At 52.5% G+C, this 26,103-nt stretch overlaps 1 protein-coding gene across 3 annotated transcripts in view; it reads right to left on the minus strand.

The window, feature by feature from the left end:
• Spire2 (spire type actin nucleation factor 2) overlaps positions 1-25,089 on the minus strand; it is a 35,288-nt gene extending 10,199 nt beyond the window's left edge. The window contains exons 1-9 of one of the 3 annotated variants that reach the window (XM_060391812.1): positions 24,724-25,089; positions 12,355-12,398; positions 5,621-5,977; positions 3,758-3,838; positions 3,481-3,645; positions 2,732-2,818; positions 2,265-2,388; positions 964-1,052; positions 165-354 (exon numbers count right to left, since the gene is read on the minus strand). In XM_060391812.1, the coding sequence (XP_060247795.1) occupies positions 165-354; positions 964-1,052; positions 2,265-2,388; positions 2,732-2,818; positions 3,481-3,645; positions 3,758-3,838; positions 5,621-5,977; positions 12,355-12,398; positions 24,724-24,982 (1,396 nt within the window). In that variant the 5' untranslated portion in view covers positions 24,983-25,089. Of the gene's footprint in view, positions 1-164; positions 355-963; positions 1,134-2,264; positions 2,389-2,731; positions 2,819-3,480; positions 3,646-3,757; positions 3,839-5,620; positions 5,978-12,354; positions 12,399-24,723 lie in introns of all 3 variants that reach the window. The other 2 variants (XM_060391813.1, XM_021631235.2) reach the window with 2 other exon arrangements.
• Between the last annotated feature and the right edge of the window lie 1,014 nt (positions 25,090-26,103).

Genomic DNA, 26,103 nt, shown 5'->3' on the forward strand with positions numbered 1-26,103 from the left:
GCAAGGATGCCTGCTTTAGGTGGCAACAGACTCTGGACTCTCCGAGCAGGGCACATGCCTCACACCTTGGGTACTTGCCTGTTAAAGGTGTGAGGTCGGGCCTGCACCACAAGGTCTGTGGGATGGAGGTGAGAAGAGCCGGTGCTGGTAAAGGCGACACTTACCCTGATCTCGGGTGCTGGGCCTCCAGGAGTGCATGCTGCCTGCTCTGGCCCGAGGTGGCTCCGAAACCCCTGGGGGCTGAGAGGCTGGCTGTAGGCCAGAGGCCACCTCACTCCGAAGCTGAGCCAGGTCATGTTCGGAAAATGAGCGATCCCGTTTCAGCGCCACCTCTCCACATGGTGACTCTTCTTCCTGGAAGAGCATCAGGCACAGCCCCTTCCTGACCATGGCCCCTCCTGACCACCCACCACCGCCACTTCTGATGGCTTACTCCAGATTCCCTTGTTCATCCTTGGACCAAGGCAGTGGGGAATCCAGGGGTGCTGGCTAACTGGGCCCACTGAGGCCCTGGGCTGTCCTCTAAATGTCACTAGCCCTCCTGTCTTTTGGACGGTTCATGGCAAGTGTCTCAATAATCAAACTGTTCCCTGAGGCTCTCCAGAAAATCTTGCAGGAGGCAGCTCTGAGGAAGGCTGAGGCCCCTGAAAAGGCCAGCACGGAGGTTCTCTTCCATCCCAGGAGGATGGGCTAGGGGTCCTCACTGAGACCAGCTCCTCACATCATCTAGGGGCTACCCAGCTACTCATCTGCCCAACACGAGGAAAATCACTTCTGCCTTTGTTGTTCGGAGGCCACTGCCCCACATGTCCAAGGCTACTTCTGAGCTGAAGGGATAGGGAGGAGCCACCTGCCATCCAAGGGTTTGCTACAGAGACCACCCACTCAGCTAACAGACCCCTGTCTTGTTAAGCCTTTCCCAGCCCATCTGCATGAGCTTTTGAAGAATCCCTGTTCTCTGACCTCAGAGGTGTTCATTTCCTCCATCTCCGCTAAGGTGGGGGCTTTAAGCAGGACCCGGGGCCGTGGACGCTGGCTTCCACTCCCAGCATCTGTGACAGACAGGTTGATGCAGGAAGTGGACTTGATGTCCCCAGAGCAGGCGTTGAGGATGCAGGGCAGAGAACCAAACCCTGAAGGCAGGGAAAAAAACAAAACAAAACAAAAAAAAGAAAAAAAAACAAGGCAGGGGTAAATGGAGGGGGAGGGGGCCAGCACGAAGATGAGCACTGAGCAGGCAACGAGACCAGGTGGGGGTGGGGTGAGGTCAGGGAGGGCAAGAAGCACACATGCAGTGGATGATCCGAAAGGACACAGAGGCCCAGGGCAGGAGTGGACAGTGAATAGGAGAGGTGAGGAGGCCAGGACAGGAGCAGAGAGTAAGTGGGGAGGACAAAGAGGCCAGGGCAAGAACAGACATTGAACTTAGGGATGAAAGTGCACTTGGGAGGCAGAGGCAGAGGCAGGCATCCATCCCTATGACCTCCCTAGTCAGCCAAGGCTACACAGTGAGACCCTCTCGAAAGAAAGAAAGAAAGAAAGAAAGAAAGAAAGAAAGAAAGAAAGAAAGAAAGAAAGAAAGAAAGAAAGAACAGATGTTGAATAGGGCAGGCAAGAAGGTCAACGGGAGACTGGGTGGTTTAGGGAAGGCAAGCTGCCCAGGGCAGGAGTGGACAGTGAGCAAAAAGGAAGAGGAGGAAAGTGCAGAAGTGGACACTGAGTGGGAGATAACCCCACCATGGAAGTGAGCAGGTTCATGAGCACCTGCTTGGTTTAATTCTCCACTGAGAAGGGAAGCAGAAGGCTGGTCGCCTTAACAGTAACTCCAGCCCAAAAAGGACTACCCAGCCTCCCAAAGGCCCAGCAGAAGCAGGGTTGAAGGTCACCATCCTCACTTTGCAAGAAAGGCCAGACCTCCAGCATCTCAATACACGCCTGGCTCCCACTCACTCTGAAACTTGCTTATTTCATTTTCCTCTCAAATGTTGAAATTTGTCGTCTATTACAACGACATACAAGGGCGAAATCAGATCAAAGTCTAGAGTGCAAGATTATTTCACTTTTACAGACCTCTGCTTAAGACTTCGCAAGACCATTATAACTCCCCTCGGTTTACAAAAATAAAAATAACAAAGTTAAGATGCCCTGGGTCCCTTTCCCATACTATTATTATCCCATATTATAAGCTCTTAGGGCTTTGCTCCGCAGGCCCAGCTAGGTCCACTGGGCGATGCCTTCTCTCCTGTCCTGCAGCCCTTGCTCACCACGGGCACTCAGGTGCTGGACTCCCACTGGACGGAGCCTCCGTTCCTGCTTGATTTCCTCCAGGATCTTCTCGCGAGGTGTTCTTTGCTTCTGTGGCACAGGGCGAAGCCGTCTCTCCGAGACCTGCCGACATGACACGCTAAGTAGGAAGGGGAGGCAGGTGGTGACATGGCCCTCCCTGGGGAAACGCTGGAGCGGTCCAGGAGACTTGGTGCTCGCATGACCCCAAAGGAAACGCTACCCAGGGAGGCCTTGTGCACAGCAGCTGTGAGGTGTGAATGGCCAAAAATCCCCCCCCCCGAGAGGAAGAAGACACAGACCCACAGACTCTGCACCGGGGATCTCTGCAGCCTTCCAGGCTTCGAGAGTCCTCCACGGCCACCCTCAGGAAGCAGGCCTGCTCATACACCTCCTGGGAGAGCAGCAGGCCCCAGAATATTCAGAGGAGGGCCTGTAGAGCTGGTACCTGCTTCAGCGGGGGCCGAGAACGGATGAAGTCGAGGATGAGCTCATGAGCATCTTTCTTCACTCTGGGAGGGATGTCTCCATCCACCTGCCAGGAGGAGCAGAGACACCCTGAGCTTGCAAGAGTCAGCTGCTGGTGTTAAAGTGACCAGGAGAGGCCCACACAGCCCTGGCTACAGCCTGGTCTTCACATCTAACTTCCCTCCTATGGCCTCTGTTCCCTGGGACCCAGCTGCTTTCTCTAACACGCGTAACAGATCCATGGGCCACACCCAGCAGTGGCCACAGCACTCAAGGCCTAATGAGCCCTAAACTCAGCTGCCAGAACCACCTGAACCAAACATTCCTCAGGAAATGGGGCTGAAGGACCCAGCTCATGGGTTGTCAGGAGAATGAAATGAACGACTTTGGATGACTTTTGAAGAGTAACACTGGTACACATCAGGGGATCAAATGCGTGCTAAATGGAAATATGTGTCTTTCTCTTAGGCCCCTCCCGATCCTCAAGGACCTTCTCCTTGCCCTAAGTATACTGTGCGCCAGTGCAGCCAAGACCTGTGGAAGATCAGCTGCAACTGCCTTAGTCACAGCTGCAGGGGAGTATCAAACTCTGATCAAGCACAAGGAACAGGGCAAGGGATGCTAGCAGCGAGCAGAGGGCAGGGCAGCGGGTGGAGGACCCACAGAAGGGAGCTGCAGAGGACCGAGGGGCGGGGCGGGGCGGGCGGGGCGGCCCGGGGCGGGGCTCACCATGACCTTGCGCAGCTTGTAGTTCCTGGCACGGATATCCTGCATCAGCATCTCAAAGGGCGTGAGCTGGAACTCGGTGGGCAGTGGGTTGAACTCTTGTTCCTGCACCTTCTTCAGCTTCACCCCGTGGCGGAGCTCCCGCATGAGCTGCACCCATAGCCGGGCCTGGCCCAGAGAAGAAACTGGCCTCGGCTCGCGCACGCCTGGCCTTTCCAGCACAGACCCTTCCATGTGTACTGTACCCTCTGTCCCAGGCCAGGAGGGGCCCACGTCTTACCCAGTCCGTGTGTCCCAGGTGGTCAAGCTCGGCCAGCGGTTTCTCTACCCGTGGCTCATCCTCCCCCAGCTTCTGCAGCATCTGGGACCAGATGTCTAGTTAGTGAAGAAGTGGCAGGGCAATGGACGCAGCAGGACCCTGCTGGTGTCCACGTGGCCCTGGCTCCCACCTGATCCACAGAGGCACTGTCCTCTCTCTGGAAGGCTTGTTGATACAGAGGAGGGGGCATCGCCTGCTAACCCCCAGACCTCAGGTCACCCAGCATCCTAGCCAAGCCAGGAGCCCAGCTGTTCTCTTGCCACAGCTGTGGCTGCTTCTCTATGCACAGCCCACACAGTGCTGGTCACCAAGGACCAGCATCTCAGAAGCTGCGTGTGCTCCCTCAGCTGCTGTCCGCTGCCTGAGTCCAGCATGGTGCAGCAAGTGTTAGTCTGCAAACAGGGGTGGACTTGGTGGCCGCTGGGTGACAGAGTGAGCTGCCAGCAGGGCCTAGGGGGCAGTCCCGGATATAAAGCGCTAACATCACGGTGAGCGCCCTGGAAAGATGCCCGGGACTGAGGCAGCTGGGAATTTGGAGAAAGATGCTGGACCCACTTGCCCTGGTGGCTCTGGACCTGGGTGGCAGCCTGGGGAGCTCACAACCCCTCACTCTAGAGAAGCCCTTCAGCAGCTCCCATCAGTGGGGACAGAACCGGTTAGTGACCCTGGCTTTCATCCCAAGCTACTTGCCAAACTCCTGAGACACACTGCTGCATGGGACCCCCAGGGCCAAGGGGCTAAAGGATAGCTCCCCCGTCCTACTTAGAACAGCTACAACTGAGCCTGAGCACCTGCTCCTGTCCACAAAGTCTGCCCAGGCTAGTCCAGGTGCGTCCGTCCAGGACCCTCTACCCCTAGCACCCATTCTGTGACTGTCTCTGGGATCTGTGGAATGGACTGTGGAGGCGCCAGCTCTGGCTAAAGCAGCAGCTCTTTTGTCTGGGTGAGGAACTGATTTGAGCAAGAGAACAGGCCATGCCCAGGAAAGGACAGGAGCCCAGGACCACCTACCAGCCACAGGGACCATAGCCAGAAGAGTCTCTAAGATGCCAGGGAGATGCTGAGAGGGAAGGCAGGGAGTGAAGAGGAGAGCCTCCCGAGGTTGGCATGTGACAGTTACAAGTGAGGATCAGTGGGCTCAACCCAGATCCCAGACTCCATTACTCAGACTTCCCCAAAAGCTCATGCAGGCTGCTCCAAGGGGCCACAGTGCTAGCTATGACCCTTCTAGGCTACAGGAAAAGACACTTGGCACTGGGGTGGGGTACCCTAACTCTCAGAGGTGGTACCTGTTTGCTTTTAAATGGGGGGACCACCAAAATATGAAGTAGGCCTTTGGCAGGCATAGCAAATAGCCTTAAGGGGCTCTCTCGCCTACTTGCCCCAAATCTCCATGCCCATGGGTCTGCCCGTGTGGTTCTGCATCACATTTTCTGAAGGATTTGTGGTTTCAAAGAGGCCAGACAGTAAGGAGGTCTCTCTCCTGAGGGGTGGAAGTGGGGCCAGGGAGGGTAATGGCTAATCTAGAGGCAGCAGGAATGAGACGGCAGAAGCAAAGGCTAGGAGCCACTCTCGCGGATTCCCTTTTCTGAAAACCCCGTGAAAAGAAGGCGTGGAGGTAACAACGGTGCCCAGCGTGGGGGAGGGGAGGGGCAGGGAGGTTACGGGCATTCCTAAGAAGGTACAGTCAGGCACAGGCGCTTAACCCCTGTTGGCCGACCCAGGGTGGGCCCCATCGCCTCCCTACCCTCCTCCCCACCTCCCATCCCTCTCCCTCTCCACCCGGAACCAGCCCAATCACTTAGCAGCCCATATCCTGCTCACCTCTTTGGCCTCCCTCACCCGGGCCAGGAAGGCACGAAGCTCCAGCGTCTCCACAAAGAGAGCTCTGCACACCGCCTGGTAGTGGGCCTGCGCACCGTGGGGGTCGGTCAGGCGGGAAGCACACAGCCGCATAGCCTGGGCAAAGGTGCGCACGGCCCGGGGACCGCCCTCGGCCTCCTCCTCCTCCTCAGGACCCCCGTAGCCCTCGTCCGCTGCCCCGCAGCTGCTGTCCTCGCAGTCGCTGTTGGTCATGAGGTCGATGAGCCTCTCCAGCTGCGGGCTGAGCTCTCGCTCTTCGCTCTCATCCAACCCCCAGTCCAGCGCGCGGTAGACAGCAAAGCCCAGTGACTGCACCATCTAAGGGACAGGGGAGTCACACGGTCACCAGAGACGGCATTCTGAGCCACCACGAGGGCACTGGGACCCCGCAAACAGTAGCACCCACCACCGCAAGAGCGACAGAGACGCCAGGCAGAACAGCAGACAGGAAGATCTCAGAAATACCACCGCTCTGCCTGAGGGGAATCATCGAGGCCCAAACACGGACCACTGTTGAAAAGATACTCCCCCAAACAGCACAACCACTGTGGAGAACAGGAAAATTCCTCCCCTCCCAGGTATTTCACCCAGAGGAACGGAAAAGTACAGCCACACAAGACCTGTTCACAGACTGCTCACCTGTTCTTCATGGTGGAGACAAGGTGGCATATGCCCGCAGTGGGGCACTGTAGAAACAGAGATCTCACACTGTAGAAACGCAAACCACACACACCAGACCGGAAGGCCTTTATACAGTGTGGTCACGCCAGCCTGACTCTGAGCAGGTTGAGCCCATTCAGGCCAACGGAAAAGTTGGTAGCTCCCTGAGCCTGGGCCCAGCTCATTCAGCGATGCCTGCTGTGGTCGCTGAACCACTGTGGTTCCGGGGGTTGGGGAGTTTTGTTTTACGTAATATGAGTGGACGCCACCACTCTACCACACCCCAGCCCTGGAGCTGAATTCTCAGAGGCCCCAAAGACCCATGTGTTAAAGCTTTCGTCCTCACCGTGCTTCCCTTGGGTGCTGGTGGAACCTTTACGGGGTGGTTTTGCTGGGCATGGCTATATCTACGCCTTTAGTCCCAGCCTTTGGGAGGCAGAGTCAGGGAGATCTCTGGGTGTTCCAGGCCAGCCTGGGCTACATAGTAAGGCCCTGTCAAAAACAAATAAACAGGGGCTGGAGACGTGGCTCAGCAGTTAAGAGCACCGTCTGCTCTTCCAGAGATCCTGAGTTTGATTCCCAGCAACCACATGGTGGCTCACAGCCATCTGTGGTGGGATCTGATGCCCTCTTCTGGTGTGCAGGTGTACATGCAGATAGAGCACTCACATATGTAAAATAAATATATATTTAAAAACACAAATAAAGAGGTGGGGTTGAGGGGGGTGTTTTCTGCCCACTGAAGGCATGGCTGGGAGGAACAATTGGAAACTGGCCTCTAACTTTTCTTTTTTTTTTCATATTCAGCCAACAGATAAGCTGCCTTCTCCCCCATGAAAAGCTGTCCTGATGTCTTTTTTAAAAAAAAATGATTTATTATGTATACAATGTTCTAGCTGCATGTACACCTGCCACCAGAAGAGGGCATCAGATCCCAGTAGAGATGGTTGTGAGCCACCATGTATTTGCTGGGAATTGAACTCAGGACCTCTGGAAGAACAGACAGTGCTCTTAACTGCTGAGCCATCTCTCCAGCTCCTGCCATGATGTCTTACATCACCACAGGCCCAAAGCAGTAGAACTCAGTGGCCATGAACTGAAACTTGCAAAGCTGTGAGCAGAAATAAACCTTCCCCACTTTGTGGAGGCTTGAGCCAAAGCCATGCTGAATAAGCATTCTACCACAGAGCCACACTCAGCAGGATTACAGGCATGCACCCTCGCACCCGGCTTGGCCTCAAAGTTTTTAAGCCTCCTTTCTTAGCTTCCCAAAAAATTATAATCATGTGCTACCATGCCTGATAATAACAGTTTTTAATGTTTTTAGTTTATTTTTATTTTATGTTGTACCGGCATCTTGCCTGAACGTAAGTTAGTGTGCCATATCCATGCAGTGTCTGTGGAGGCCAGAACAGGGTGCCAGGTGTCCTGGGACTGGAGTTTCAGATACTGTGAGCTGCCATGTGGGTGCTGGGAATCAAACCCAGGTTCTCTGGAAGAGCAGCCAGTGCTCTTAACTGATGAGCCACCTCTCCAGCGTCGGTAATTCTTTTTTAAGAAGCACATTAAGCATCTTTGAGGTCTTTCTGTAGAGTCCTCTAATCTCAGCATTTCTCCATCTCACTTGGCAGGGAACCCTGCCTTCACAGCTACCATCGCTGACCTGGGGCGGGAGCCCTGTGGCGTGCACCCTGCAGAGGCTGCCTGCACCTGATTCTCTGTGCCCATGTGACCGCCCCTCCTCCACTAGTTAGGTTTAATCAGACAGCGGAACACTGCAATGGGCGGCCAGCATGGCTGAATACATAGGGGAATTAACAGTGCCCCTAATTTGCATAGCACTTGCTTTTATGCTTTAAAAGGCTTTCATAAATTGGGATGAGGTGGCACAGATCTGTGATCCCAGCATTGGAGATGCTGAGATAAGATAACCCTGACCTTGAGGCTAGTCTAGGATACATAATGAAAACCCATCTTTTTTTTTTTTTTTAAGATTTTATTTATTATTTATTTTATGTATGAGTGTTCTGCATGCCAGAAGAGGGCATCAGACCCCAGCATAGGTAGCTAGGATCCACCATGTGGTTGCTGGGAATTGAACTCAGGACCTCTGGAAGAGCAGACAGTGCTCTTAACCGCTGAGCCATCTCTCCAGCCCGAAAACCCATCTTAAAACAAATATTATATTTAGCGTTACAGGCTGATCCTGGTGACACAGCTTGTTAATCCCAGCTATTCAGGAGGCAGAGGCAGGAAGACTGCAAGTTCAAGATCTGTCTGGACTACAGGGCAAGTCTGAGGCCAGCGTGGGCAATTTAATGAAATCCCATCTCAAAATAAAAAGATTAACGGAGGCTAGCGATACTGCCTAGCACAGGCGAGACCTGAGGATCAATTTTCAATAGTACTAAATAAATGGTTTTCATACTGTCCTTCTTTAACAGGCCATCTGGGGCTGGAGAGATGGTTCAGTGGTTAGGAGCCCTGGGTGTTATTCCAGAGGTCCTGGGTTCAATTCCCAGCACCTGCATAGCGGATCGCAGCCGTCTATAACTCCAGTTCCAGAGGATCCAACACCCTCCCCTGACCTCCTCTGGCACCAGACACTTATGCAAGCAAAATAAAGAAATATAGATAAATGAATAAATAAATAAATGTAAAAATCACTTATATACGTAAAACAAAATAAGTATTTGTGAAGAATAATGTCAAAGGCACATACACATAACAGCTCTACTATGTCAGATACTGTGCTGAGCTTGCACAAAATTCTTCCTCTTCAACCTCACAACAACCCACTCACACACAGAGGGACAGAGGCAGGAATAGCTTAGGCCATTTCATCCCAGCTGGAAGCTGGGAGTTGGGTCTGTCTGTGCTGTGCTCTAAGTCTTCTGTTACACTGCCTAGGTAAGAGGTCACTGCAGCAGAAGGAGCTGCGGCACATCAGGAGGCCATGCACTCTCTGACACCGCCAAGGCCTGTCAGGAGGCCGTACACTCTGACACTGCCTTGCCCCAGCGGTTTCTCCACTCGCTTCTGGCTAGCAGGGGATCCCAGGAAACCTGAGCCTGAGGCAGGCAGAGCAGCAACAGGTCAAAGCCAGGGTGAGGCAAGAGATACGGTTTCTGGGTCCTACAGGGACATCTCAGAAGACGCTGGAGCCTAAAGGGCCTGGGGAAGGCAGCCCTCTGCCCAAGAGCACTGGTGGAAAGGGTAAAGGCACAATGGAGCAAAGCCCTTGTCCGCCCCTGCTGCTGCCCTTGCTCCAGTTTTATCTGTCCCTTAAGCAGGTTAGAGTCACAGGTGGCACACCCTTGAGTGCAGATTAAGAGGGCATGGCACTAGCATCTAGGCTGGTCACACCTGACAGGTGGCAGATAGCATAGCTTTAGCCATCAGCCATCAGCCAGGGTAGAGAGCTCTGAGGAACTGAGGACTCTGTAGACTCTTGGGCATGCCAAAGGAAAGGGAAGGTTAGCAAGGCAAGGAGACAGAAAGACGGAGAAGTCACACAGTAGGTGCCAGGTAAGAGCAAAGTGGCACAGGACCCGTCGTGTGCTTCACAGCTCTGTGATGCTCAGTTGTGTGGCACTGCTGGGGCAGTAAGAGAGACTGAGAAGAAGGCCAGAAGGCCTCCTACGCACCCCAGGGCACACGGCAGAAAAGCAACCCAACCCCGGGCCTGGTTGCTGGCTTACATCAGCAACAAGCCAGGGGAAGGGTTAAGCCCAAGCCTCTTAGATGATGGCTGTTTTGGTAAAAGCTTTTATGGGCCCCAACTCACTGGAAACTTTCTCTGGAACACAAAGAATGCTTTCCTTTAAAAAAGGAAAAGGAAAGTCCGGCAGCCAGCCAGTCTCAGGACCTCTGGCCTTGCAAGTTCACGCATGGCCATCAGCCTGGGCTCTGACTGAAGGTAGAGGGGCTGCCCAGGCAGTGCATGAAACCCAAGAGGCTGGAATGAAGCTTCATGTTGAGCGGCTGCCTCACCTTGTCTCCTGGGGATGGAGCTTCCAGGCTAACACATGGCCTCTGAGAACGGTCCATTTGGGACTCCCTCATTCAACATTCTCTACCAGTATTTTACGGTGTGTAACAGCACATGCCAAGTGCCACGGAGCAGCTGCACCTCTGGGCAATAAGGGTCAGCTGATCTCCCAGGCCAGCAGACCTGGACTCAGGGAAATAAAACTATCTGAGTAGCATATACCCGTGAATACAGATAACCGGCAGCCACGTGATGACGAAGATGTCTTAGAAATACAGTTGTTCTTCACCCAATTTTCAGCTAACTATATATTTAAAAAATACCATTTTCACAGAGTTCATAAGCAATGCTCAGTAGTGCTGCTTAGGTGACAGCATTCCAAGGGAGCAGGAGAATCTTATCACTGGCATTCAGAACTATGTGTGTGGACTGGAGAGATGGCTCAGCAAGTGAGAGAACTGACCACTCTTCCAAAGGACTTAGGTTCAATTCCCAGCCCCTACATGGCAACTCACCACTGTCCGTAACTCCAGCATCTTCACACAGACATACATGTAGGCAAAACACCAACACACATTAAAAAAAAAAAAATAGGAGGAGGAGGAAGCAGCAGCACGGGGGCACAGGTTCTCAGCTGGTGTTATCACTGTTTTTATGTAACATATGGAACCCCCTTGGTCTGCGTTCACCTCACCCTGGGAAGGCTGCCGTGCTAAATACGTAAATGCAAAGGTTTCTTTCCTCCCTCCCTCTCCTTCTTCACATCTCTACTTTTCCTCAAAGCTTCAGTCTTTCAAGTAGCTGGAATTACAGGATTGTACCATTGCATACAGCCTTATAAATTATTATTACATTAAAATTATGCTTTCAGAAGGCACTGAGTGGCCATAATTCAAAGGAGGAAAAACATCAGAGCAATCAACATGTCCTGGAATCCCGCTTTCTGACTCTGCCACTCAGATGCAGCTCTCTTCTGGTCCCCAAAGGTCCCTTCTCATCCCAGGATACAAGTGGTCCCTACTCTTGACTGCCTTTCAAGAAACAGGTAGATGAAATATCACTCACTGGAAAAAAAAAAAACTGAAAGAAATAAAGTGAAAAAGCAGTGGAAAGCCAAGATGGCAGTGCACGGCTGTAAGCCCAGCATTACTTGGGACACTAAGGACTGGGAGTTCAAAGCCTCCCCCGGGCTCAGTACCTGATAAGCTGAGGCCAGCAATGGTTACACTGCCTCGAAACCATGTTTCGAGGACAACGAAGACAGACACCAGCCTCAAATCATTAGCTCAAGACAACGGGTGGGAATGCAAGAAGAGGCTGGATCACTGGTCACTGGCTGGTTTCTCATGCCCTTGAACTCCATGCTGAGAAGCCTGCTCTGCAGACCATATCTCCCTCTGGTAGCCCAGAGAGTGAGGTCAGCAGTACTCTCCCTCACTCCCCCATCTGGGGATGGGATCAGTACCTGGCTCCTCGCCCTGCCTGGCCCCTGTGAACGGCTTCAATCTCTCAGTTAAGACCTTCCACGTGTTTTAGTTGTGCTGTGCCTCCCTTAAAGGACCATGTAACTCTGTACACTTTATAATTTTCATTCTTCAATACAAGTGTCTTATAGGTTTCCACTGTGCTAAAATGCCTGGAGCAAAAGCAACTGAAGGAAAGGTTCATTTCAGCGTACACCTCTCAGGCTGTGGCTCCCTTCCCTGAGGGGAGGAACTCCCAGAGCCTGGAAGCAGAAACAGAAGCAGAGCCCAGGGAGAAATCCTGCTTACGGGGTGGCTTTCTCCTCAAGGCTTGATTTCCCACACCACCCAGGACCACCACCTAGGTGTGGCACTGCCCACGGTGGGCTGCCCCCACTCCCACCCCAGACCCGTCAGGGACCAAGAAAACACCCCTCAAGCTCGCCTATGGGTTGAGCTTCTGGAGGCATTTTCTCAGTTGAGGTTCCCTCCTCTCAGATGACTCAAGTTCACAACAACAAAAACACCTAACCAGCACAACATATAAACTGTATTAGCTACCAAGTAATCATCTAAAATACCTGGGCTTCCGAGCTGGCTGGAGGCACCATCGTCGTCGTCGGCTCTGCAAGAGAACACAGTCAAGATGACGTTGGACCCTGGCAGGCCGGCTGCTCATCCCTTCTCCCTCTTCTCCACCTTCCCTGAGGTGCACGGCACACCCCGACACCAGAAAGCTCACAATAGCCCCGAGATACCTGGCCCCTTGAACAGAAACCCAGGGCCCAACCCAAGCCAGCTTTGGGCAGGATTCAGGCTGCAGACCGTATGTGAGGTGGACCCTGCTCCTAGACAGCTGTCCACCCTCTGGTCCACAGCAACAGCTCAGAGGCCAGTCAGCGGGACTGTGTGTGAGTCTGTCCGGGTTGTCTGTGTGAGCTGTCACTGCAGGGAAGACCAGTGGTCTGAAATGGATATTCCACTTCCCTAGAACAGAGGTCCTGTGAGCCAGGACACAACGGAAGATAAGAAACCCTGGCCCTGGGTAAATAAACCGACCTCTGATGTCGGACCCTTGGTTTGAGGTTTCTCCAATGGCCCCTCTCAAAGGAGCTCCTGGGTTGAAAAGCAGGTGGAAGCTTTACTCTGCAGGTTTATTTACTAAATATGTCCCTGCAAATGCCAAGAGCCGAGTCAGCACTTTCAAGGGCTTACTCAAGGGCAGCCCAGGAGGTGGATAGCTCCAGCACCCATTTCGTAGATGTGGAGCTGAAGGCAAAGGGTGAAGTCCAGCTTCTTAGGTATCACAGCTGCCAAGTGGTGGTGGCTCAAGGAGGCAGGCCAGAGACCTTAGAATCTGGCCACCAGCAACACCCCAATTACCCCACTCCATCCCTCACCACCCGTCCTTTAATCATGTATAAAGGCAGAACCACGGAAGGATATGAACTTTATCTTCCTTAAGTTCTAGAATAAAGTGAGAGCCTAAAAAATAAACATGAAATTGTCTGCTAAGTAAACCTGCTAGCTCCACAAATATGTTCAAATTGCATCAAGAACCAGGAAGATTGCCAAAGATAGAGACTGCCCGTGATCCATTAAAATAATGGAAAACAATCCATTCCCAACATCAGTGAGGAAAGAAAGAGCTCAAAGAGCATGCTGTCAGCCATTTGTGATCCCAGAGACTCGGTCCCCAGTCCACATTGGATATTGAACAAAAATTTGTAGCTGTGACTGGATTCAGACACTGGAAAGGTGAATAAAAACTGAGCAAGAATAAGGGCACTTCCTGGCGAAGGTCATGCTCTGAGTCACTCTGGGAGTCAGGAAGGCAGGGAAGCTGGTGGCCATTAGCTGGTTCTGAGCATGCAGCCAGGCCTAGCCTTCAGCCCAGAGCAGCTTTCTGGTTGGACTTTTTTTTTTTTTTTTTTTAGACAAGTCTCATGTAGCCTAGGCTGACCTTGAAACACACCATGTACTTGAGAGAACCTTAAATTTCTGACCCCCTTTCTTTCACCTCTCCAATACTAGGATTACAGTTGTGTGCAGACACACCCACTTTACCTGGTGGAGACAGAGCCCAGGGCCTCCTTGTGTATACTGTGTAAGTCTTCTACCAACTGAGCTGATCCTAGCCCATGCGTAGAATTTTTTAAAAAGATTTATTTATTATTTATACAGTGTTCTGCCTGCATGCCAGAAGAGGGCACCAGATATCATTTTAGATGATTATGAGCCACCCTATGGTTGCTGGGAATTGAACTCAGGACCTTTAGGAAGAACAGTCAGTGCTCTTAACCTCTGAGCCATCTCTCCAGCCCCAAGTAGAATATTTTCAAAGCTTAAATAGTTGCCTTAGTTTGGGTCTCTATTGCTGTAATGGGGAGAAAGGGGTTTATTTAGCTGACACTTCCACATTGCTATTTATCATAAAAAAAGCCAGGACAGGAACTCAGAAATGGCAGGAGGCTGGAGACAGGAACCGACACAGAGGCCATGAAGCAGTGTCACTTACCGGCTTACTTCACATGGCTTGCTCAGCCTGCTTTCTTATTGAACCCAGGACGACCAGCCCAGAATGGCTCCACCTATCATGGACGGGCTCAGCAATCCCCCATTGATCACTAATTGAGAAAACGCCTTACAGCTGGACCTCATGGGGGCATTTCCTCACCTGAGCTCCTTCCTCTCTGATTACTCCAGCTTGTGTCAAGTTGACAGAACAATAGTCTACATGTCAACCAAAAGATATGCTAAATGCTAAATGGTTTATGGATCTATTTATGCTTCAAGTTGCAAAGATTTGGGGAGACTGCTTATTGCTGTTTTGAGACAGACCATTATTGCCTAAGTCAAAGTCGTTACAATCCTCCTGCCTTGGATTCTTGAGGGCTGGGATTCCAGGCATGTGCCTCTATGCCAGGTGAGTCTGGGGTTTTGATGAGCAAGCTGTGGCTCAGTGAGTTCCTGGGACAACAGTGACCACACAGCCAGAGGCCAGGCCCGGAGATAATAAAATCGAGCAGATGTTAGCGGTACCCTCAGCACTGTACCGAGTGCTCAGAATGCCAGTGTGCCGTCCCACCCAGCTCCCTTCTCTCCCTGTGAGGGAGCTGGAGCTCAGGCAGACTCCGTGATGCTACATGGCGGAGCTGGGCACTGGGTTCCTGTTAGGTCGGAAACGCTGAGTCCAGGAGGTGGAGGGAGGAGCAGGGAGCAGGACACTGAGTCTCCATCAGTATCGATTCTGCTAAGGACTCAGACCCAGCTTAGTGCCATCTCCCCAAGAAGTGTTCCCTCACCCTGAAGACTCGAGAGCCATTTCAGATCCCCTTGCTAGAACAGCCAAGGGAAAGATCAAGGGGCTAGGAGGGTTTCCTGGAAATGATCCTGTGTCCTAGAAGTGAAGGGTAGACCTTTGGAGACGTGCCAGAGGTTTCGGCAGCCCAGCCTCTCCTCCAGGGAGCCAACTACCCTCCAAGAGACTGAAGTCAGGTTCTGACCAGCCCACGGTTTGGGGGCAAGTGTCTGACATCACTTCGTCAGAAGTGATGGGGACAGAAATGACTCCTTCCTGCCTGACTCCAGGCATCACCTCAGGGATGCAGTGAGGTAACAGTTGCAGAGGCACTTCCTAAGGTGTGATACCGGGTGGCTGTGGAGGACCCAGTCTGGCAGCGGGATGGTGGGATGGTGGGACGTCCCGAAGGTTAGCCATCCACGCCTCAGGATACCCCCCCACTCTGCTAAAGGGACTTCACACTTCTTAGGAAGGCCTCTTGCCACATGAGACATTCCCTACCCCAAGCCTGGGCTCCCGAGAGTGTTTTAACAGTGAATGAAGGCTGCAACGGAATGAGGAGAGCCCTTTTAAGCCCCAAAGACCTCTTATCCTGCATCTCAGGCAGAGGGCTCAGAGGTACCTGTGTGGCTGAGGAGCGTGTGCAAGGAAGATGTGGAGCACCTGCCTCCCAGGGGGCACGGGAACCGGCACAGCCCTCAGAAGGCAGCCTGCCAAGTCTCGTAGCCAAAGCCCTCCCCACTCTGAGGCAGCAGGCTGGCCTTTAGAAGGCCCATCCGTGCACCACCTACATGCTCACTCGGTGCCGCACTGGCCTACACAGAAAACCTGCCGTGAGCACCAAAGACAGCCATCTACAACATTAGGTGTCACAGGAAGAACAAGGTGGCCAGGTAAGGTGGCAGATTAAGAAATTTACCTGAAACTAGATCTTCGTCGGAATCAGTCAGATTCCAAGTTTAAGGCCAACCCGGGTAACATAGAAAGAAAGCCCCGATTTCAAAGAAGCACCCCAACAAGACGTCTTTTGTGTGCTGAGTTGGTCCAAGGTCCCCACTCAGGGGAAAAAAACAGAAAGCAACGCCTGAATTTAGGAGGAAGTACACATGCCTGAGTGCTGGTGTGTGCAGGAAGCCCTCATAGTTTTGGCATCCTGTGAGGAGGGTGGATGGGCATCTGGGCACAGTGCCACAAGGGCTCCTTCAAGGTCCTCCCTCAAGCTTCCTCAGTGTGAGCCCTGGCTGCTCTGAGAGAGGACTCCATTCCCAGTACCCACAGAACAGCTCAAAACCACCTGTAACTCTAGGGCCAGGGGATTCAGTGCCTTCTTCTGGCTTCCCTGGGCATCGGGCACACACATCATGCACATATGTACATTCAGAGAAAACACTTGTACATACAAAATGAGGTTAAGATGTAGTCTGAATCTGGACACACGTGAATTTGCTAGACTCAAGAAAAAAGTCTGGGGGGTGGAGGCACACGCCTTTAATCCCAGTACTGGAGAGGCAGAGACAGGTGGGTCTCTTAGTGCAAGGCCAGTTTCAGCTACACAGGGAAACCCTGTTTCAAAAAAATAATAAAAGAAATTTGAGGAAGAGAATGCAGAGCACCCCCGAATCTCCCAGGTGAGGGTGCGGCCTCCAGCCAAGGGACTTTGGAGTCAAAGGTCGTGTGACTGAGCAGCGGCCAGTTTCCTCTCACAAAGGTGATGTCACTCACGACAAAGGGCTTATCAGGACGAAGTGAAAACACACCCAGTGACTGGCACTTGGTAAGCAAGTTACACATGCAGGCGGGGTGGCTTCCTTTGTCAGGAAGTGAACTGTAAAACTGAGTTGTGACCCAGGTCAGGCGTCAGCCTTGGCCGCAGGTGAAAGCCGAGAGCGAGCCACCCACAGGGCGGCAAGGCATGGGCATGGAGTCAGCCCTGTGCTTGTTTAACAAACAGAGCTCTGTCGGGCAAAGGGACAGAGGCGCGGTCCTCCTCCTCTTCCACGGGGCGGTGGCAGGCCCTGGCCTGAGGGAGAGAGGCAGGCTCCTCTAAGCACATGCATATACACACACACACAGCCCACACACCATTCCTCAGGAAGTGTCCCAGGAAGCAGCAGAAACCCAGTCCACCACTGTGTGTGACAATGATAAACGTTAAATAAAATAAACTGGGTTAGAATATGTTAGAAAGAGAAAGTCTGTATTCCTTGGGGTGGGACATGGATGGGATGGCTCAGTGGGTAAGGGTACTTTCCACCAGCCCGAACATCTTCAGTCTGGGGTCCATGCTGTAGAGGGGAGAACTGGCTCCTGCAAGTTGTACTCTGATTTCCATGTGTGTGGCATGCGGTCTGCACACACACATGCGTGCACACACTTGTGCACACACAAAAATAAATGAAAATATATTTAAAGATATTTTTAAATGTTATGTATATGAGTGTTTTACCCGCAGACATGTAAGCTCATGATATGCATGCAATGCCCACTGAGGCCAGAAGAGGGCATCAGATATTTGGAAGTGGTTATAGCTGTGGCTTCTTTTGTGGTGCTGGGAACCGAAACTCAGTCCTCTGCAAAAGCTCCGTGTTCTTCTTTCAGCCCCTGAAACATCTCTCCAGCCTCAATATTCTTTTCTGTTTTCTTTCTTCCTTTTTTTGAGATAGGGTCTCACTACACAGCTCTGGCTTTCCTGGCCTCAGACTCACAGAGATCCACTTGCTTCTGCCTCCTGAGTGCTGGGATCAAAGGTGTGCGACACTATGCCTGGACCATAATTTTGTTGTTGTTTGTTTTAAGACAGGGTTTCTCTGAGTATCTTTGGCTGCCCTGGAATTCACTCTTCAGAACAGGCCCACATCAAATCTGCCTGCCTCTGCCTCCCAAGTACTGGGATTAAAGGCTCCACCATGCCTGGCTTGTTCTTTTCATTTGTAATTGATGGTTGTTTTGCCTGAGGAGGTCAGAGAGGGTGCTGGATCCTCTGGAACTGGAGTTACAGACAGCTGCAGACGGTTGTGAGCCGCCATGTGGGTGCTGAGAATTGCACCCAGGTCCTCGGGAAGAGCACTGAGTGCTCTTAACCGCTGAATCATCTCTCCAGCCCCAAGACCCTGTTTTTAAAAACAAAGGACAACAACAAAAAAAAGAGGTATAAATTCTCAGGCCCGCCTCATTCTGCTGGATTTCTGGGTGTCTTAGGGCTACTATTGCTGTAATGAAACACCACAACCAAGAGCAAGCTGGGGAGGAAAGGGTGTATTTGGCTTACTCTTCTATACTGTAGTCACTGAAGGAAGTCGGGACAGGAACTCAAGCAGGCAGGAACCTGCAGGCAGGAGCTGATGCAGAGCCATGAAGGGTGCTGCTTACTGACTTGCTCACAGCTTGCTCAGCTGGCTCTCTTATTGAACCCAGGACCACCAGCCCACCCCCAATGGGCTGGGCCCTCCCCCTTTAATCACTAGTTAAGAAAATTCCTTACAGGCTTGCTTACAGCCTGATCTTATGGAGGCATGGTATGCCCCCAGCGGCCAACATGAAAACAGATGATAAAACTACAGTTCCGGAACCGAGCTCCGAGCGGGTGTAGAGTACAGATTTCTGGGCCGTGCAAAGATAACCTGATCTGGAACCCAAGAGAGGGACAGGGTGGGAGAACTTTAACAGTGAGCTAAGGCCTCCACAGCAGAAGCCTTGGCACAGAGCTGAGAGGCAAATACACACATAATAGCCACATGCTTCATTAGATGCAATTTTAATTTTGTTGGTTTTCTGTTTTGATTTTTTTTTTTTTTTTTTTGAGACAGGATCTGATGTAGCTCAGGCTGGCCTTGAACACACTCTGTAGCTGAAAATAACCTTAAACTCCTGATCTTCCTGCCTCTACCTCCTAAGAACTTGAATTACAGGCATGCACCACTATACCCAGCTGCATGCTTTTTTTTTTTTTTTTTTTACAGTTACAGCTCAGTGGTAGAGCCTTGGATTCCATCCCAACTTCAAATGTGGGCTCTAAGCAATGGTAAAGTTCTTGCAAATAACATCCATGCTGAAGTATACAGGGGGAATGTCAACAATTTCCTTGAAATGCATTAAAAATAAAAGAGGGAATGAGAGAACCTGATGGAAATACACTGTGTACATGTATGAAAATGTCACAGTGAGGGGCTGGAGAGATGGCTCAGTGGTAAGCGCACTGGCCTTTCTTCCAGAAGACTGGGGTTCAATTCCCAGCACCCACATGGAGGCTCACAACTGTCTATAATTCCAGTTTGAGGACAGAACACCCTCACACAAACACATACGCAGATAAATCAGTGCACGTAAAAGTAAAACAAATCATTTAAAAATTATTTTTAAATGTCATAATGAATTCCATTATATGTGCAATTAATATGTGATAATTCAAAACTTCTTTTTAAACGAGAGCAACCTGACACTAGATGACAAGGATGGAATTGGACAGAAGTCCTACTTTCCTTTCTGTGGTTAGCAGAACAATGACCCCAAAGCTGCCCAGGTTCTAGCCCTCAGGGCCTGTGGATATGCTGTGTTACGTGGTGGGTGGGATAGCTAGCCTGCAGGTAGAGCTTATTCTGGACTTATGGTGTCTTGACCTGGAAGAGGATATACTTGGGTTGGTTTAAGCCAGCAGTTTGAGAGTGTACGGCAAAGCTACAGGAACCGCATGCGTTCTCTTGTAAGTTCTGCCTACCCTTTCCTCTTGCTTCCCTGGAGACAGGACCCCGAGCCCACTGTCCTGGAATAAGGCAGGAATCACTGGACTGAGAAAGCAGTGGCTGAATGTATCCTCCGGGCACTCTGGTCCTGAGTCTGATTTGCCTAACCAGCCGGGTGCCACTCCCAGGGAGCAAGGCCATCCCCATCACCACTGTCTCACCCCGAGTCCAGCTCCCGCTGAGGAATCACTCAGTGACAGAGCTCCCGGCATGACAGACAGAGAAGACCTTAGCTGTGCCCACGCCTTTACCACACCGTGCTACACTGGACAATGAAACAATTCCCTGTGGACACTGAACTGGTGACAGATGGGTGTGAAGCAGGCCCAGGGTCCTGAACATGGCATCAAGGCTGCATCTGTGCCACTACCACAAGCTGAACCAAGCAAGTTCCACAGGGATTCAGGCTAGGGACCAGTATCCTGACTTCAGGTATCTCGAGGTCTTCTGAGACGCCAGCCTCGAGCACAGGCAGTATCACAGAGGGAAAAACCCGCTTGAAAAATCGCCTTCCTGCAAGGCCTAATTCGGAGGTGAATCTAAGTCAGAAAAGCTGTACACACACCCAGCTCATGTCCACATCCACAGTGGCCAGGCATCCTGCCACAACCCCTCAGCATTAAGAGCTTAGTACCCCTCTGTGAGTCGGAGGGCCCAGGACTAAGGCACGGGGGAGACCTTTGCAGAACCGCATTCCTCAGACTGCAGATGGCGATGGCATCTGTGTCAAGGGTTCTTTTGCATGGACCCTGGATACTGTCTCCCAAGCTGCCTCTGGCCAAGGTACACAGGGGTGTGGCACCCGGACACCTGCTGCTGTGCCACAGGCGGGAGCTCCCCTCCTGTGCTGCTCTGAGGCTACAGGAACACGGACACTGGCTCTGAGGCAGGTGCCGGGCCAGGCTCTTCCCATTCGTGTTTGGGCAGCTGCTTCTCCTCTGTGACCTTGAGTTTCTCCGTGGGCACAGTGGTGATCTCAATGGGGTGCTCTGGCAGGAATGGCAAGCCCAGCAGTGTACTACGAGGCCCTCTGAACACGCTGCAATCGCCCACCCCAGGTAGCCCAGTGTTAGCCCACCATGACTTAGCTGAGTGACCTTCATGGGGCACAGGGCTCATGGCTCTGGAGCGCAGAGTGAGGTAGGCAACACAGCTGTGCCAGGGACTCAAGAAGCACAGGCAGGAGCCACGTAGGCAGGGCCTGGTTCAATAAACATGTTCCTACCACAGACAGTCTGGCACCCAGGGGACTGGGAAGGGAGTGTCTTCTTCCTGTGAGTCCCCTCAGGATGATTGGGAGCACTGCCCTCCGTCAGGGCCACAGGAACTAGTAAGTAAAGCCAGCTGAACAGGCAGCCCTGGTCACTGATGAAGCTCAAGGGCTCCCACAGCCAAGAGCTAGGTTGTGGGTTCTCAACGCCAGTGGTTCCGGTGACATTGCTCAGAAGCCAAAGAGGGGCACCGGGCTGAGAGAGAGAAAATTAACCCCAGAGAAAAGCATGGCCAATTGACACATGCAGTAGCAGTAACAAGCAACACAGGCGAGGTGGAGGGAGAGAGCCCTGGCTGGGCTTCTTGGGCCCAGGAGCGACAGTGGCTTCCTGGACTCTCTGGTCCCACCACCACTCTTCGACATGCAAGCGCCTACTCTATAGCGTTGTTGGGCAATAAGAGTGAAAATACAGACGGGCATGGTGGCACATGCCTGTAATCCCAGCACTCGGGAGGCAGAGGCCAGCCTGGTCTACAAAGTTAGTCCAGGACAGCCAGGGCTACACAGAGAAAACCTGTCTCAAAAAAGCTAATGTGTGTGTGTGAGTGTGTACATATATATGTGTGTGTGTGTGTATGTACATATATTTTTTTTCCTCAGTAACTCAACATTTCAACTTGCTCACCATTCGCATTAGAGAAATGGCTCGGCAGTTACGAGCAGCTGCCATTCTTCCAGAAGACCTGAGTCTAATTACTAACATCCACATCGAGCAGCTTGCAACCTCGTGTAACTCTGGCCCCAGGGGCATCCAGCGCCTCTGGATTGTGCTCATATATGTACACACATGTGCACACAATTAAAAATGATAAAAATAAAAATTAATTTAACAAAAGAAAGAGGTCAGCTATAGTGGCAATTTTAGCACCTGAGAGGCTGGGCAGGAGGACGGAGAGTTCCAAGAATTCCCCCCTCTCTGCCACAAGAGCACATACATACACACACACACACACACACACACACACACACCTAGGATGACTATGAAGTAGTCTTTCAATTTAAGATTAGGAGATTGACAGGCAAGGTAGCTCATATCTGAAATTTCAACCCTCAGGACACTGAGGTGGAGGTTTAAGCTAAACTTAAGTTAAGGCTATCCTGAGGGATGTAGCAGCCTGGGCTACGTGAGACGCTGTGTCAAAGAAACAGAATGAGGTTGAGGTTGGGGTTACGGTTCCGTAAAGAAAGGACTTGCAGCAGAAGCATGGAAGACTGAAATTTGGTTGGAGCTGCAGCACCCGTGTAAGAGCTGAGCTTAGTGGGGGGGGGGGAATGACCCCAGAGCCGGGGTCAGCAGAGATGGTGCACCAGGCAGGCGGCAGCCAGTCTACTCAAAATGGTGAGCGCCAGGCTTGGTGAGAGTTTGTCTCAAACATAAGGAGGACCTGCAGGGCTCAGAGATTGACCTAACTGGGTGACAAGAGCCGATGGACCCGACAGCCATGCAGCCAAAACTCGACCGGCATCAGATACAAACTGAAGTGCTAACAGTGAGGTATGAGCATTCTCTGACCTCTGACGGCTACTTCAGGGATCCTCTAGGGAACTCAGTAGTCCATCAAGTCCAGGAAAACGCTGGGCTAGCAGCGGGGGGGGGGGGGGGGGGGAGCTACTTTAAAATTCAGCTAATTTATGAAGCTCAGAGATTGTTCCAGTAAATATACTCTCCCCCAAAACAGAGTTTCTCTGTGTGGCCTTGGCTGTCCTGGACTCTCTTTGTAAACTAGGCTGGCCTCAAACTCACTCACAGAGATCCACCTGCCTCTGCCTCCCAAGTGCTGGAAGGCAAATACACTTTTAATCTTTTTAATCCTTAAGGAGTCCCTATAATCCCAGCATCAGGGGCCTGAGTGGGAAAATCATTTGACCTCAAGGGTTCAATATCAGCCTGAACAACAGAGCAAGATCCTGTCCTAAACCAAACATACAAAGAAACAAAGGAACAAAAATAAGCCAAGTCCTAAACCTCATTCTAACTCTCATGGGTGTGTTCACCAACAGACACCAAAGATAAGCAGGACAGAAACTGAAGTTGGACCCCTCGGTGCCACACACAAGTTCCTCTCCCCAAAGGTCAACAGAGAGTGCTTTCTCTGAGCTTTGACCCAGCAGGTCTGAGAACAATAAGGCAGAGACAGCTCTGGGGGACGGAGAGTCCAGCTCTGACTGTCTGGTTTGATGTTCTGAAGGAACCCAACAGTGCAGCCCCCCCGAAATGACAGTGGCAAGCCACACAACCCTAACCCTCAGTTCCCCAGTCTTTAACAACAGAGGGCCAGGCCAAACCTGCTCCCTGCAGCCCTGCCTCACTCGCTCTGCAGTGCTGGGAGCCAGATCCTGGGTTATACTCTCCATGCGCCCAGGAATAGTCCTGCCAGGAGGCCAGGGCCTCAGAAGTAAGGCTCCATGAGGGTGCCAGCAGAAGGGTCACCAGGAGAGCGCAGTGGGTGGTTGTGCACCTGTCCCTTCAGGCCAGCTTGGGGAGAGGGAGCCAACTGGCCAAGGTTAAACCTCAGCCTTACCTGGGTGCTGCCGGTATCAATTCCCTGTGAAACATATCAGTGCTTGATGTGCAAAATGTAACGACTTGCATGGGGCCGGGGTGTGGGGGGAGGAAAGAAAATGAGAAGGCCTGGGAAAGCCGTGATCTCGCCCCTGGGTGCACAATGCGTCCTCCCTGTTACTGAAGCAGCTGCTGGCCCTTGCTTCTGTTTGGCTTTGCTTGTCATTCCTAGTCCCCCGCAGATGCCTGCTTGGGAGAATTTCTGCAAGCCCACAGCTCTCAGGTTGGACAGAGGCCAGCCTTCACTCTGCAAACACACAGCCCGTCTTTGTGCTCCCAACAGCGTATCAACTTTTAGGGTAATATCACTGTAGGTTCTATACTAGAACTACAGTTCTTGGGGGGTGGGGGATGAAGAGGAACAGTAAACAGCCGCTTGAACTCACCACTCTGAATCAACAGAATTCAAGGCTCTTTCAAAAGCTTAAGTGTCGGTTCTTATTCATGTTTAAGGTTGTTTTGTTTTTTAAATCCCAAATTATACACTCCTCCTGCACTTACAATTAAACTCAGGAAATTAGTATCAACTCAGTGCAGATTTAGAGGAAGGCACCCCACCACCACCACACACACACACACACACACACACAAACAGAAAAAGACCCACATCTCTAAATCACTTTAAGGTCTGTAGTGTCGCCAGCGGTAGAGTGCCATCTCCACCAGGAGTAGCAAGGACTCACCCACAGGCCCCGCTAGGGCACGGTCTGAGGGCTGCAGACTGGCCCCCCCCCCCCCCGTTTTGGAGAGACCGGGAATGCCCTACTCCGGGATTTAAAGGTAAAAAGCCAAAGCCCCTCTGCCCTGGGCGAAGCGTTCCCGGGCGCGAGCAGCCAAGCGGCCGCTGGCCTGCACGCCAGGAGCGAAGAGCTGCAGACTGCGTGCGTGTGTGCGTGCGTGAGAATGGGGTTCTCCTAGGTCGAAAGAGAAGACAAGGAGCTCCAGGTCCAGAGGGCAGGGTGGGGCCCTCCGCGTCCCCGCAGGAGCGACATCCCGGTGCCCCGGGCCCCGGCGCCCTCGGCCTCCCCGCGCCGCGCCGGCCACACCCCCAGCCACCCCACCGCGCCTCACCCGGCTCCAGGCGCGCGCCGACCGAGCCGTCCCGGCGCAGGAGGATGTCCGCCGTGTCCCTGATGCGCCGCCCGCCGCCCGGCTCGCCCCGCAGCCCGCGGCAGCCCTGGAAGCACACCGCCCAGGCCTGCTCCTCGTTGATGGGCTGCTCGTACACCTTCAGCACCTCCTCCAAGGACAGCTCCCACGGCTCGGGCCGCGCTGCGGCCCCCGCGCCCCCCGCGCCGCCGCCGCCGCCGCCGCCGCCCGCCCGGGCCATGGCCGCCCATCATCGCCGCCCGCGCGCGCCGCGGGTCTCCATAACAGCGGGGCGACGCGCCGCCGGGGAGGGGGCGGGGCCCGCGCCGTCCGGCTGCTTTGTCATCCCAGCCCCGCCCCGGCGGCGCGAGCAGATGCAGGTGAGGGCGGGGCTGCTGGGGAAGGAGGACGGCGGCCCCGCGGCCGCAGAGGCTGGAGGGAAAGCCGGCCGGGAGAGGCGAGCCGAGGCCAGGGTCCGGGCCAGCCGCTGGTGACCGGGGACGCGCGCGTGCCCCACACGCCCCACGCCAGCAGACAGTGCCCGTGGTGGTCTTTCTAGAAGGCCTGGATGGCAAAGTGACCTTAGAAGGCTGCTATAGAGTGATTGGCACAAAGATGACACAACCCTTCAGGGATAAACGGTCTTTTTTCTTTCTTTCTTTCTTTCTTTCTTTCTTTCTTTCTTTCTTTCTTTCTTTTTCTCTTTCTTTCTTTCTTTCTTTCTTTCTTCCTTCCTTCCTTCCTTCCTTCCTTCCTTTTCTTTCTTTCTTTTTTCTGCTAGAAAGGACCAGCTTCTAAACTCTAATGGTGTCCCAGCGACAGTGTGACCGTGTTAACACAGCGCCTCATTAACAGAGCGCGCTGCCTTCATTCCAGGCCAGCTGCTAATACAGAACAGACGCGATAGCGAGCTAAGCACAGCACACAGCTTTGTTCAGAGTAGTTCCAGCCAAATCCACGACTGTTCAGGACAACAGAGCAAGAAAACGCAAATGGGAAATGGATGATGACAAGGCAGTTGGTCCCAGGCTCGGCCACTGGCTAGAATCACCTAGGAGGCACAGGGCTGGGACTGGATCTGACCGGATCTGGAGCGTGGGGTTCCCTGAAGTTCTGGATTTCAGAACTAAGGATGGAACCATAGTCGTAAAGTAAGAGCGGTTCACCTCATTTCAGGGAGACTTGGAGGAGGGGGTGGTTGATTGTCTCTTCTGGGTTTTTAATCTTCAAAATTGGAAAGAAACTTGATACAAATGAATTTTGCCTAAAAGTGTTTATAATCAATAGCTGGCAAGTTTCACACCCTTCTCCCAGTCCACAAGTTTATGAGACACCATGGATTTAGCAGGACCAAAGGACACA

Source organism: Meriones unguiculatus, chromosome 10 (assembly GCF_030254825.1).
Source record: "Meriones unguiculatus strain TT.TT164.6M chromosome 10, Bangor_MerUng_6.1, whole genome shotgun sequence".
In the NCBI taxonomy this organism is placed as follows: Eukaryota; Metazoa; Chordata; class Mammalia; order Rodentia; family Muridae; genus Meriones; species Meriones unguiculatus.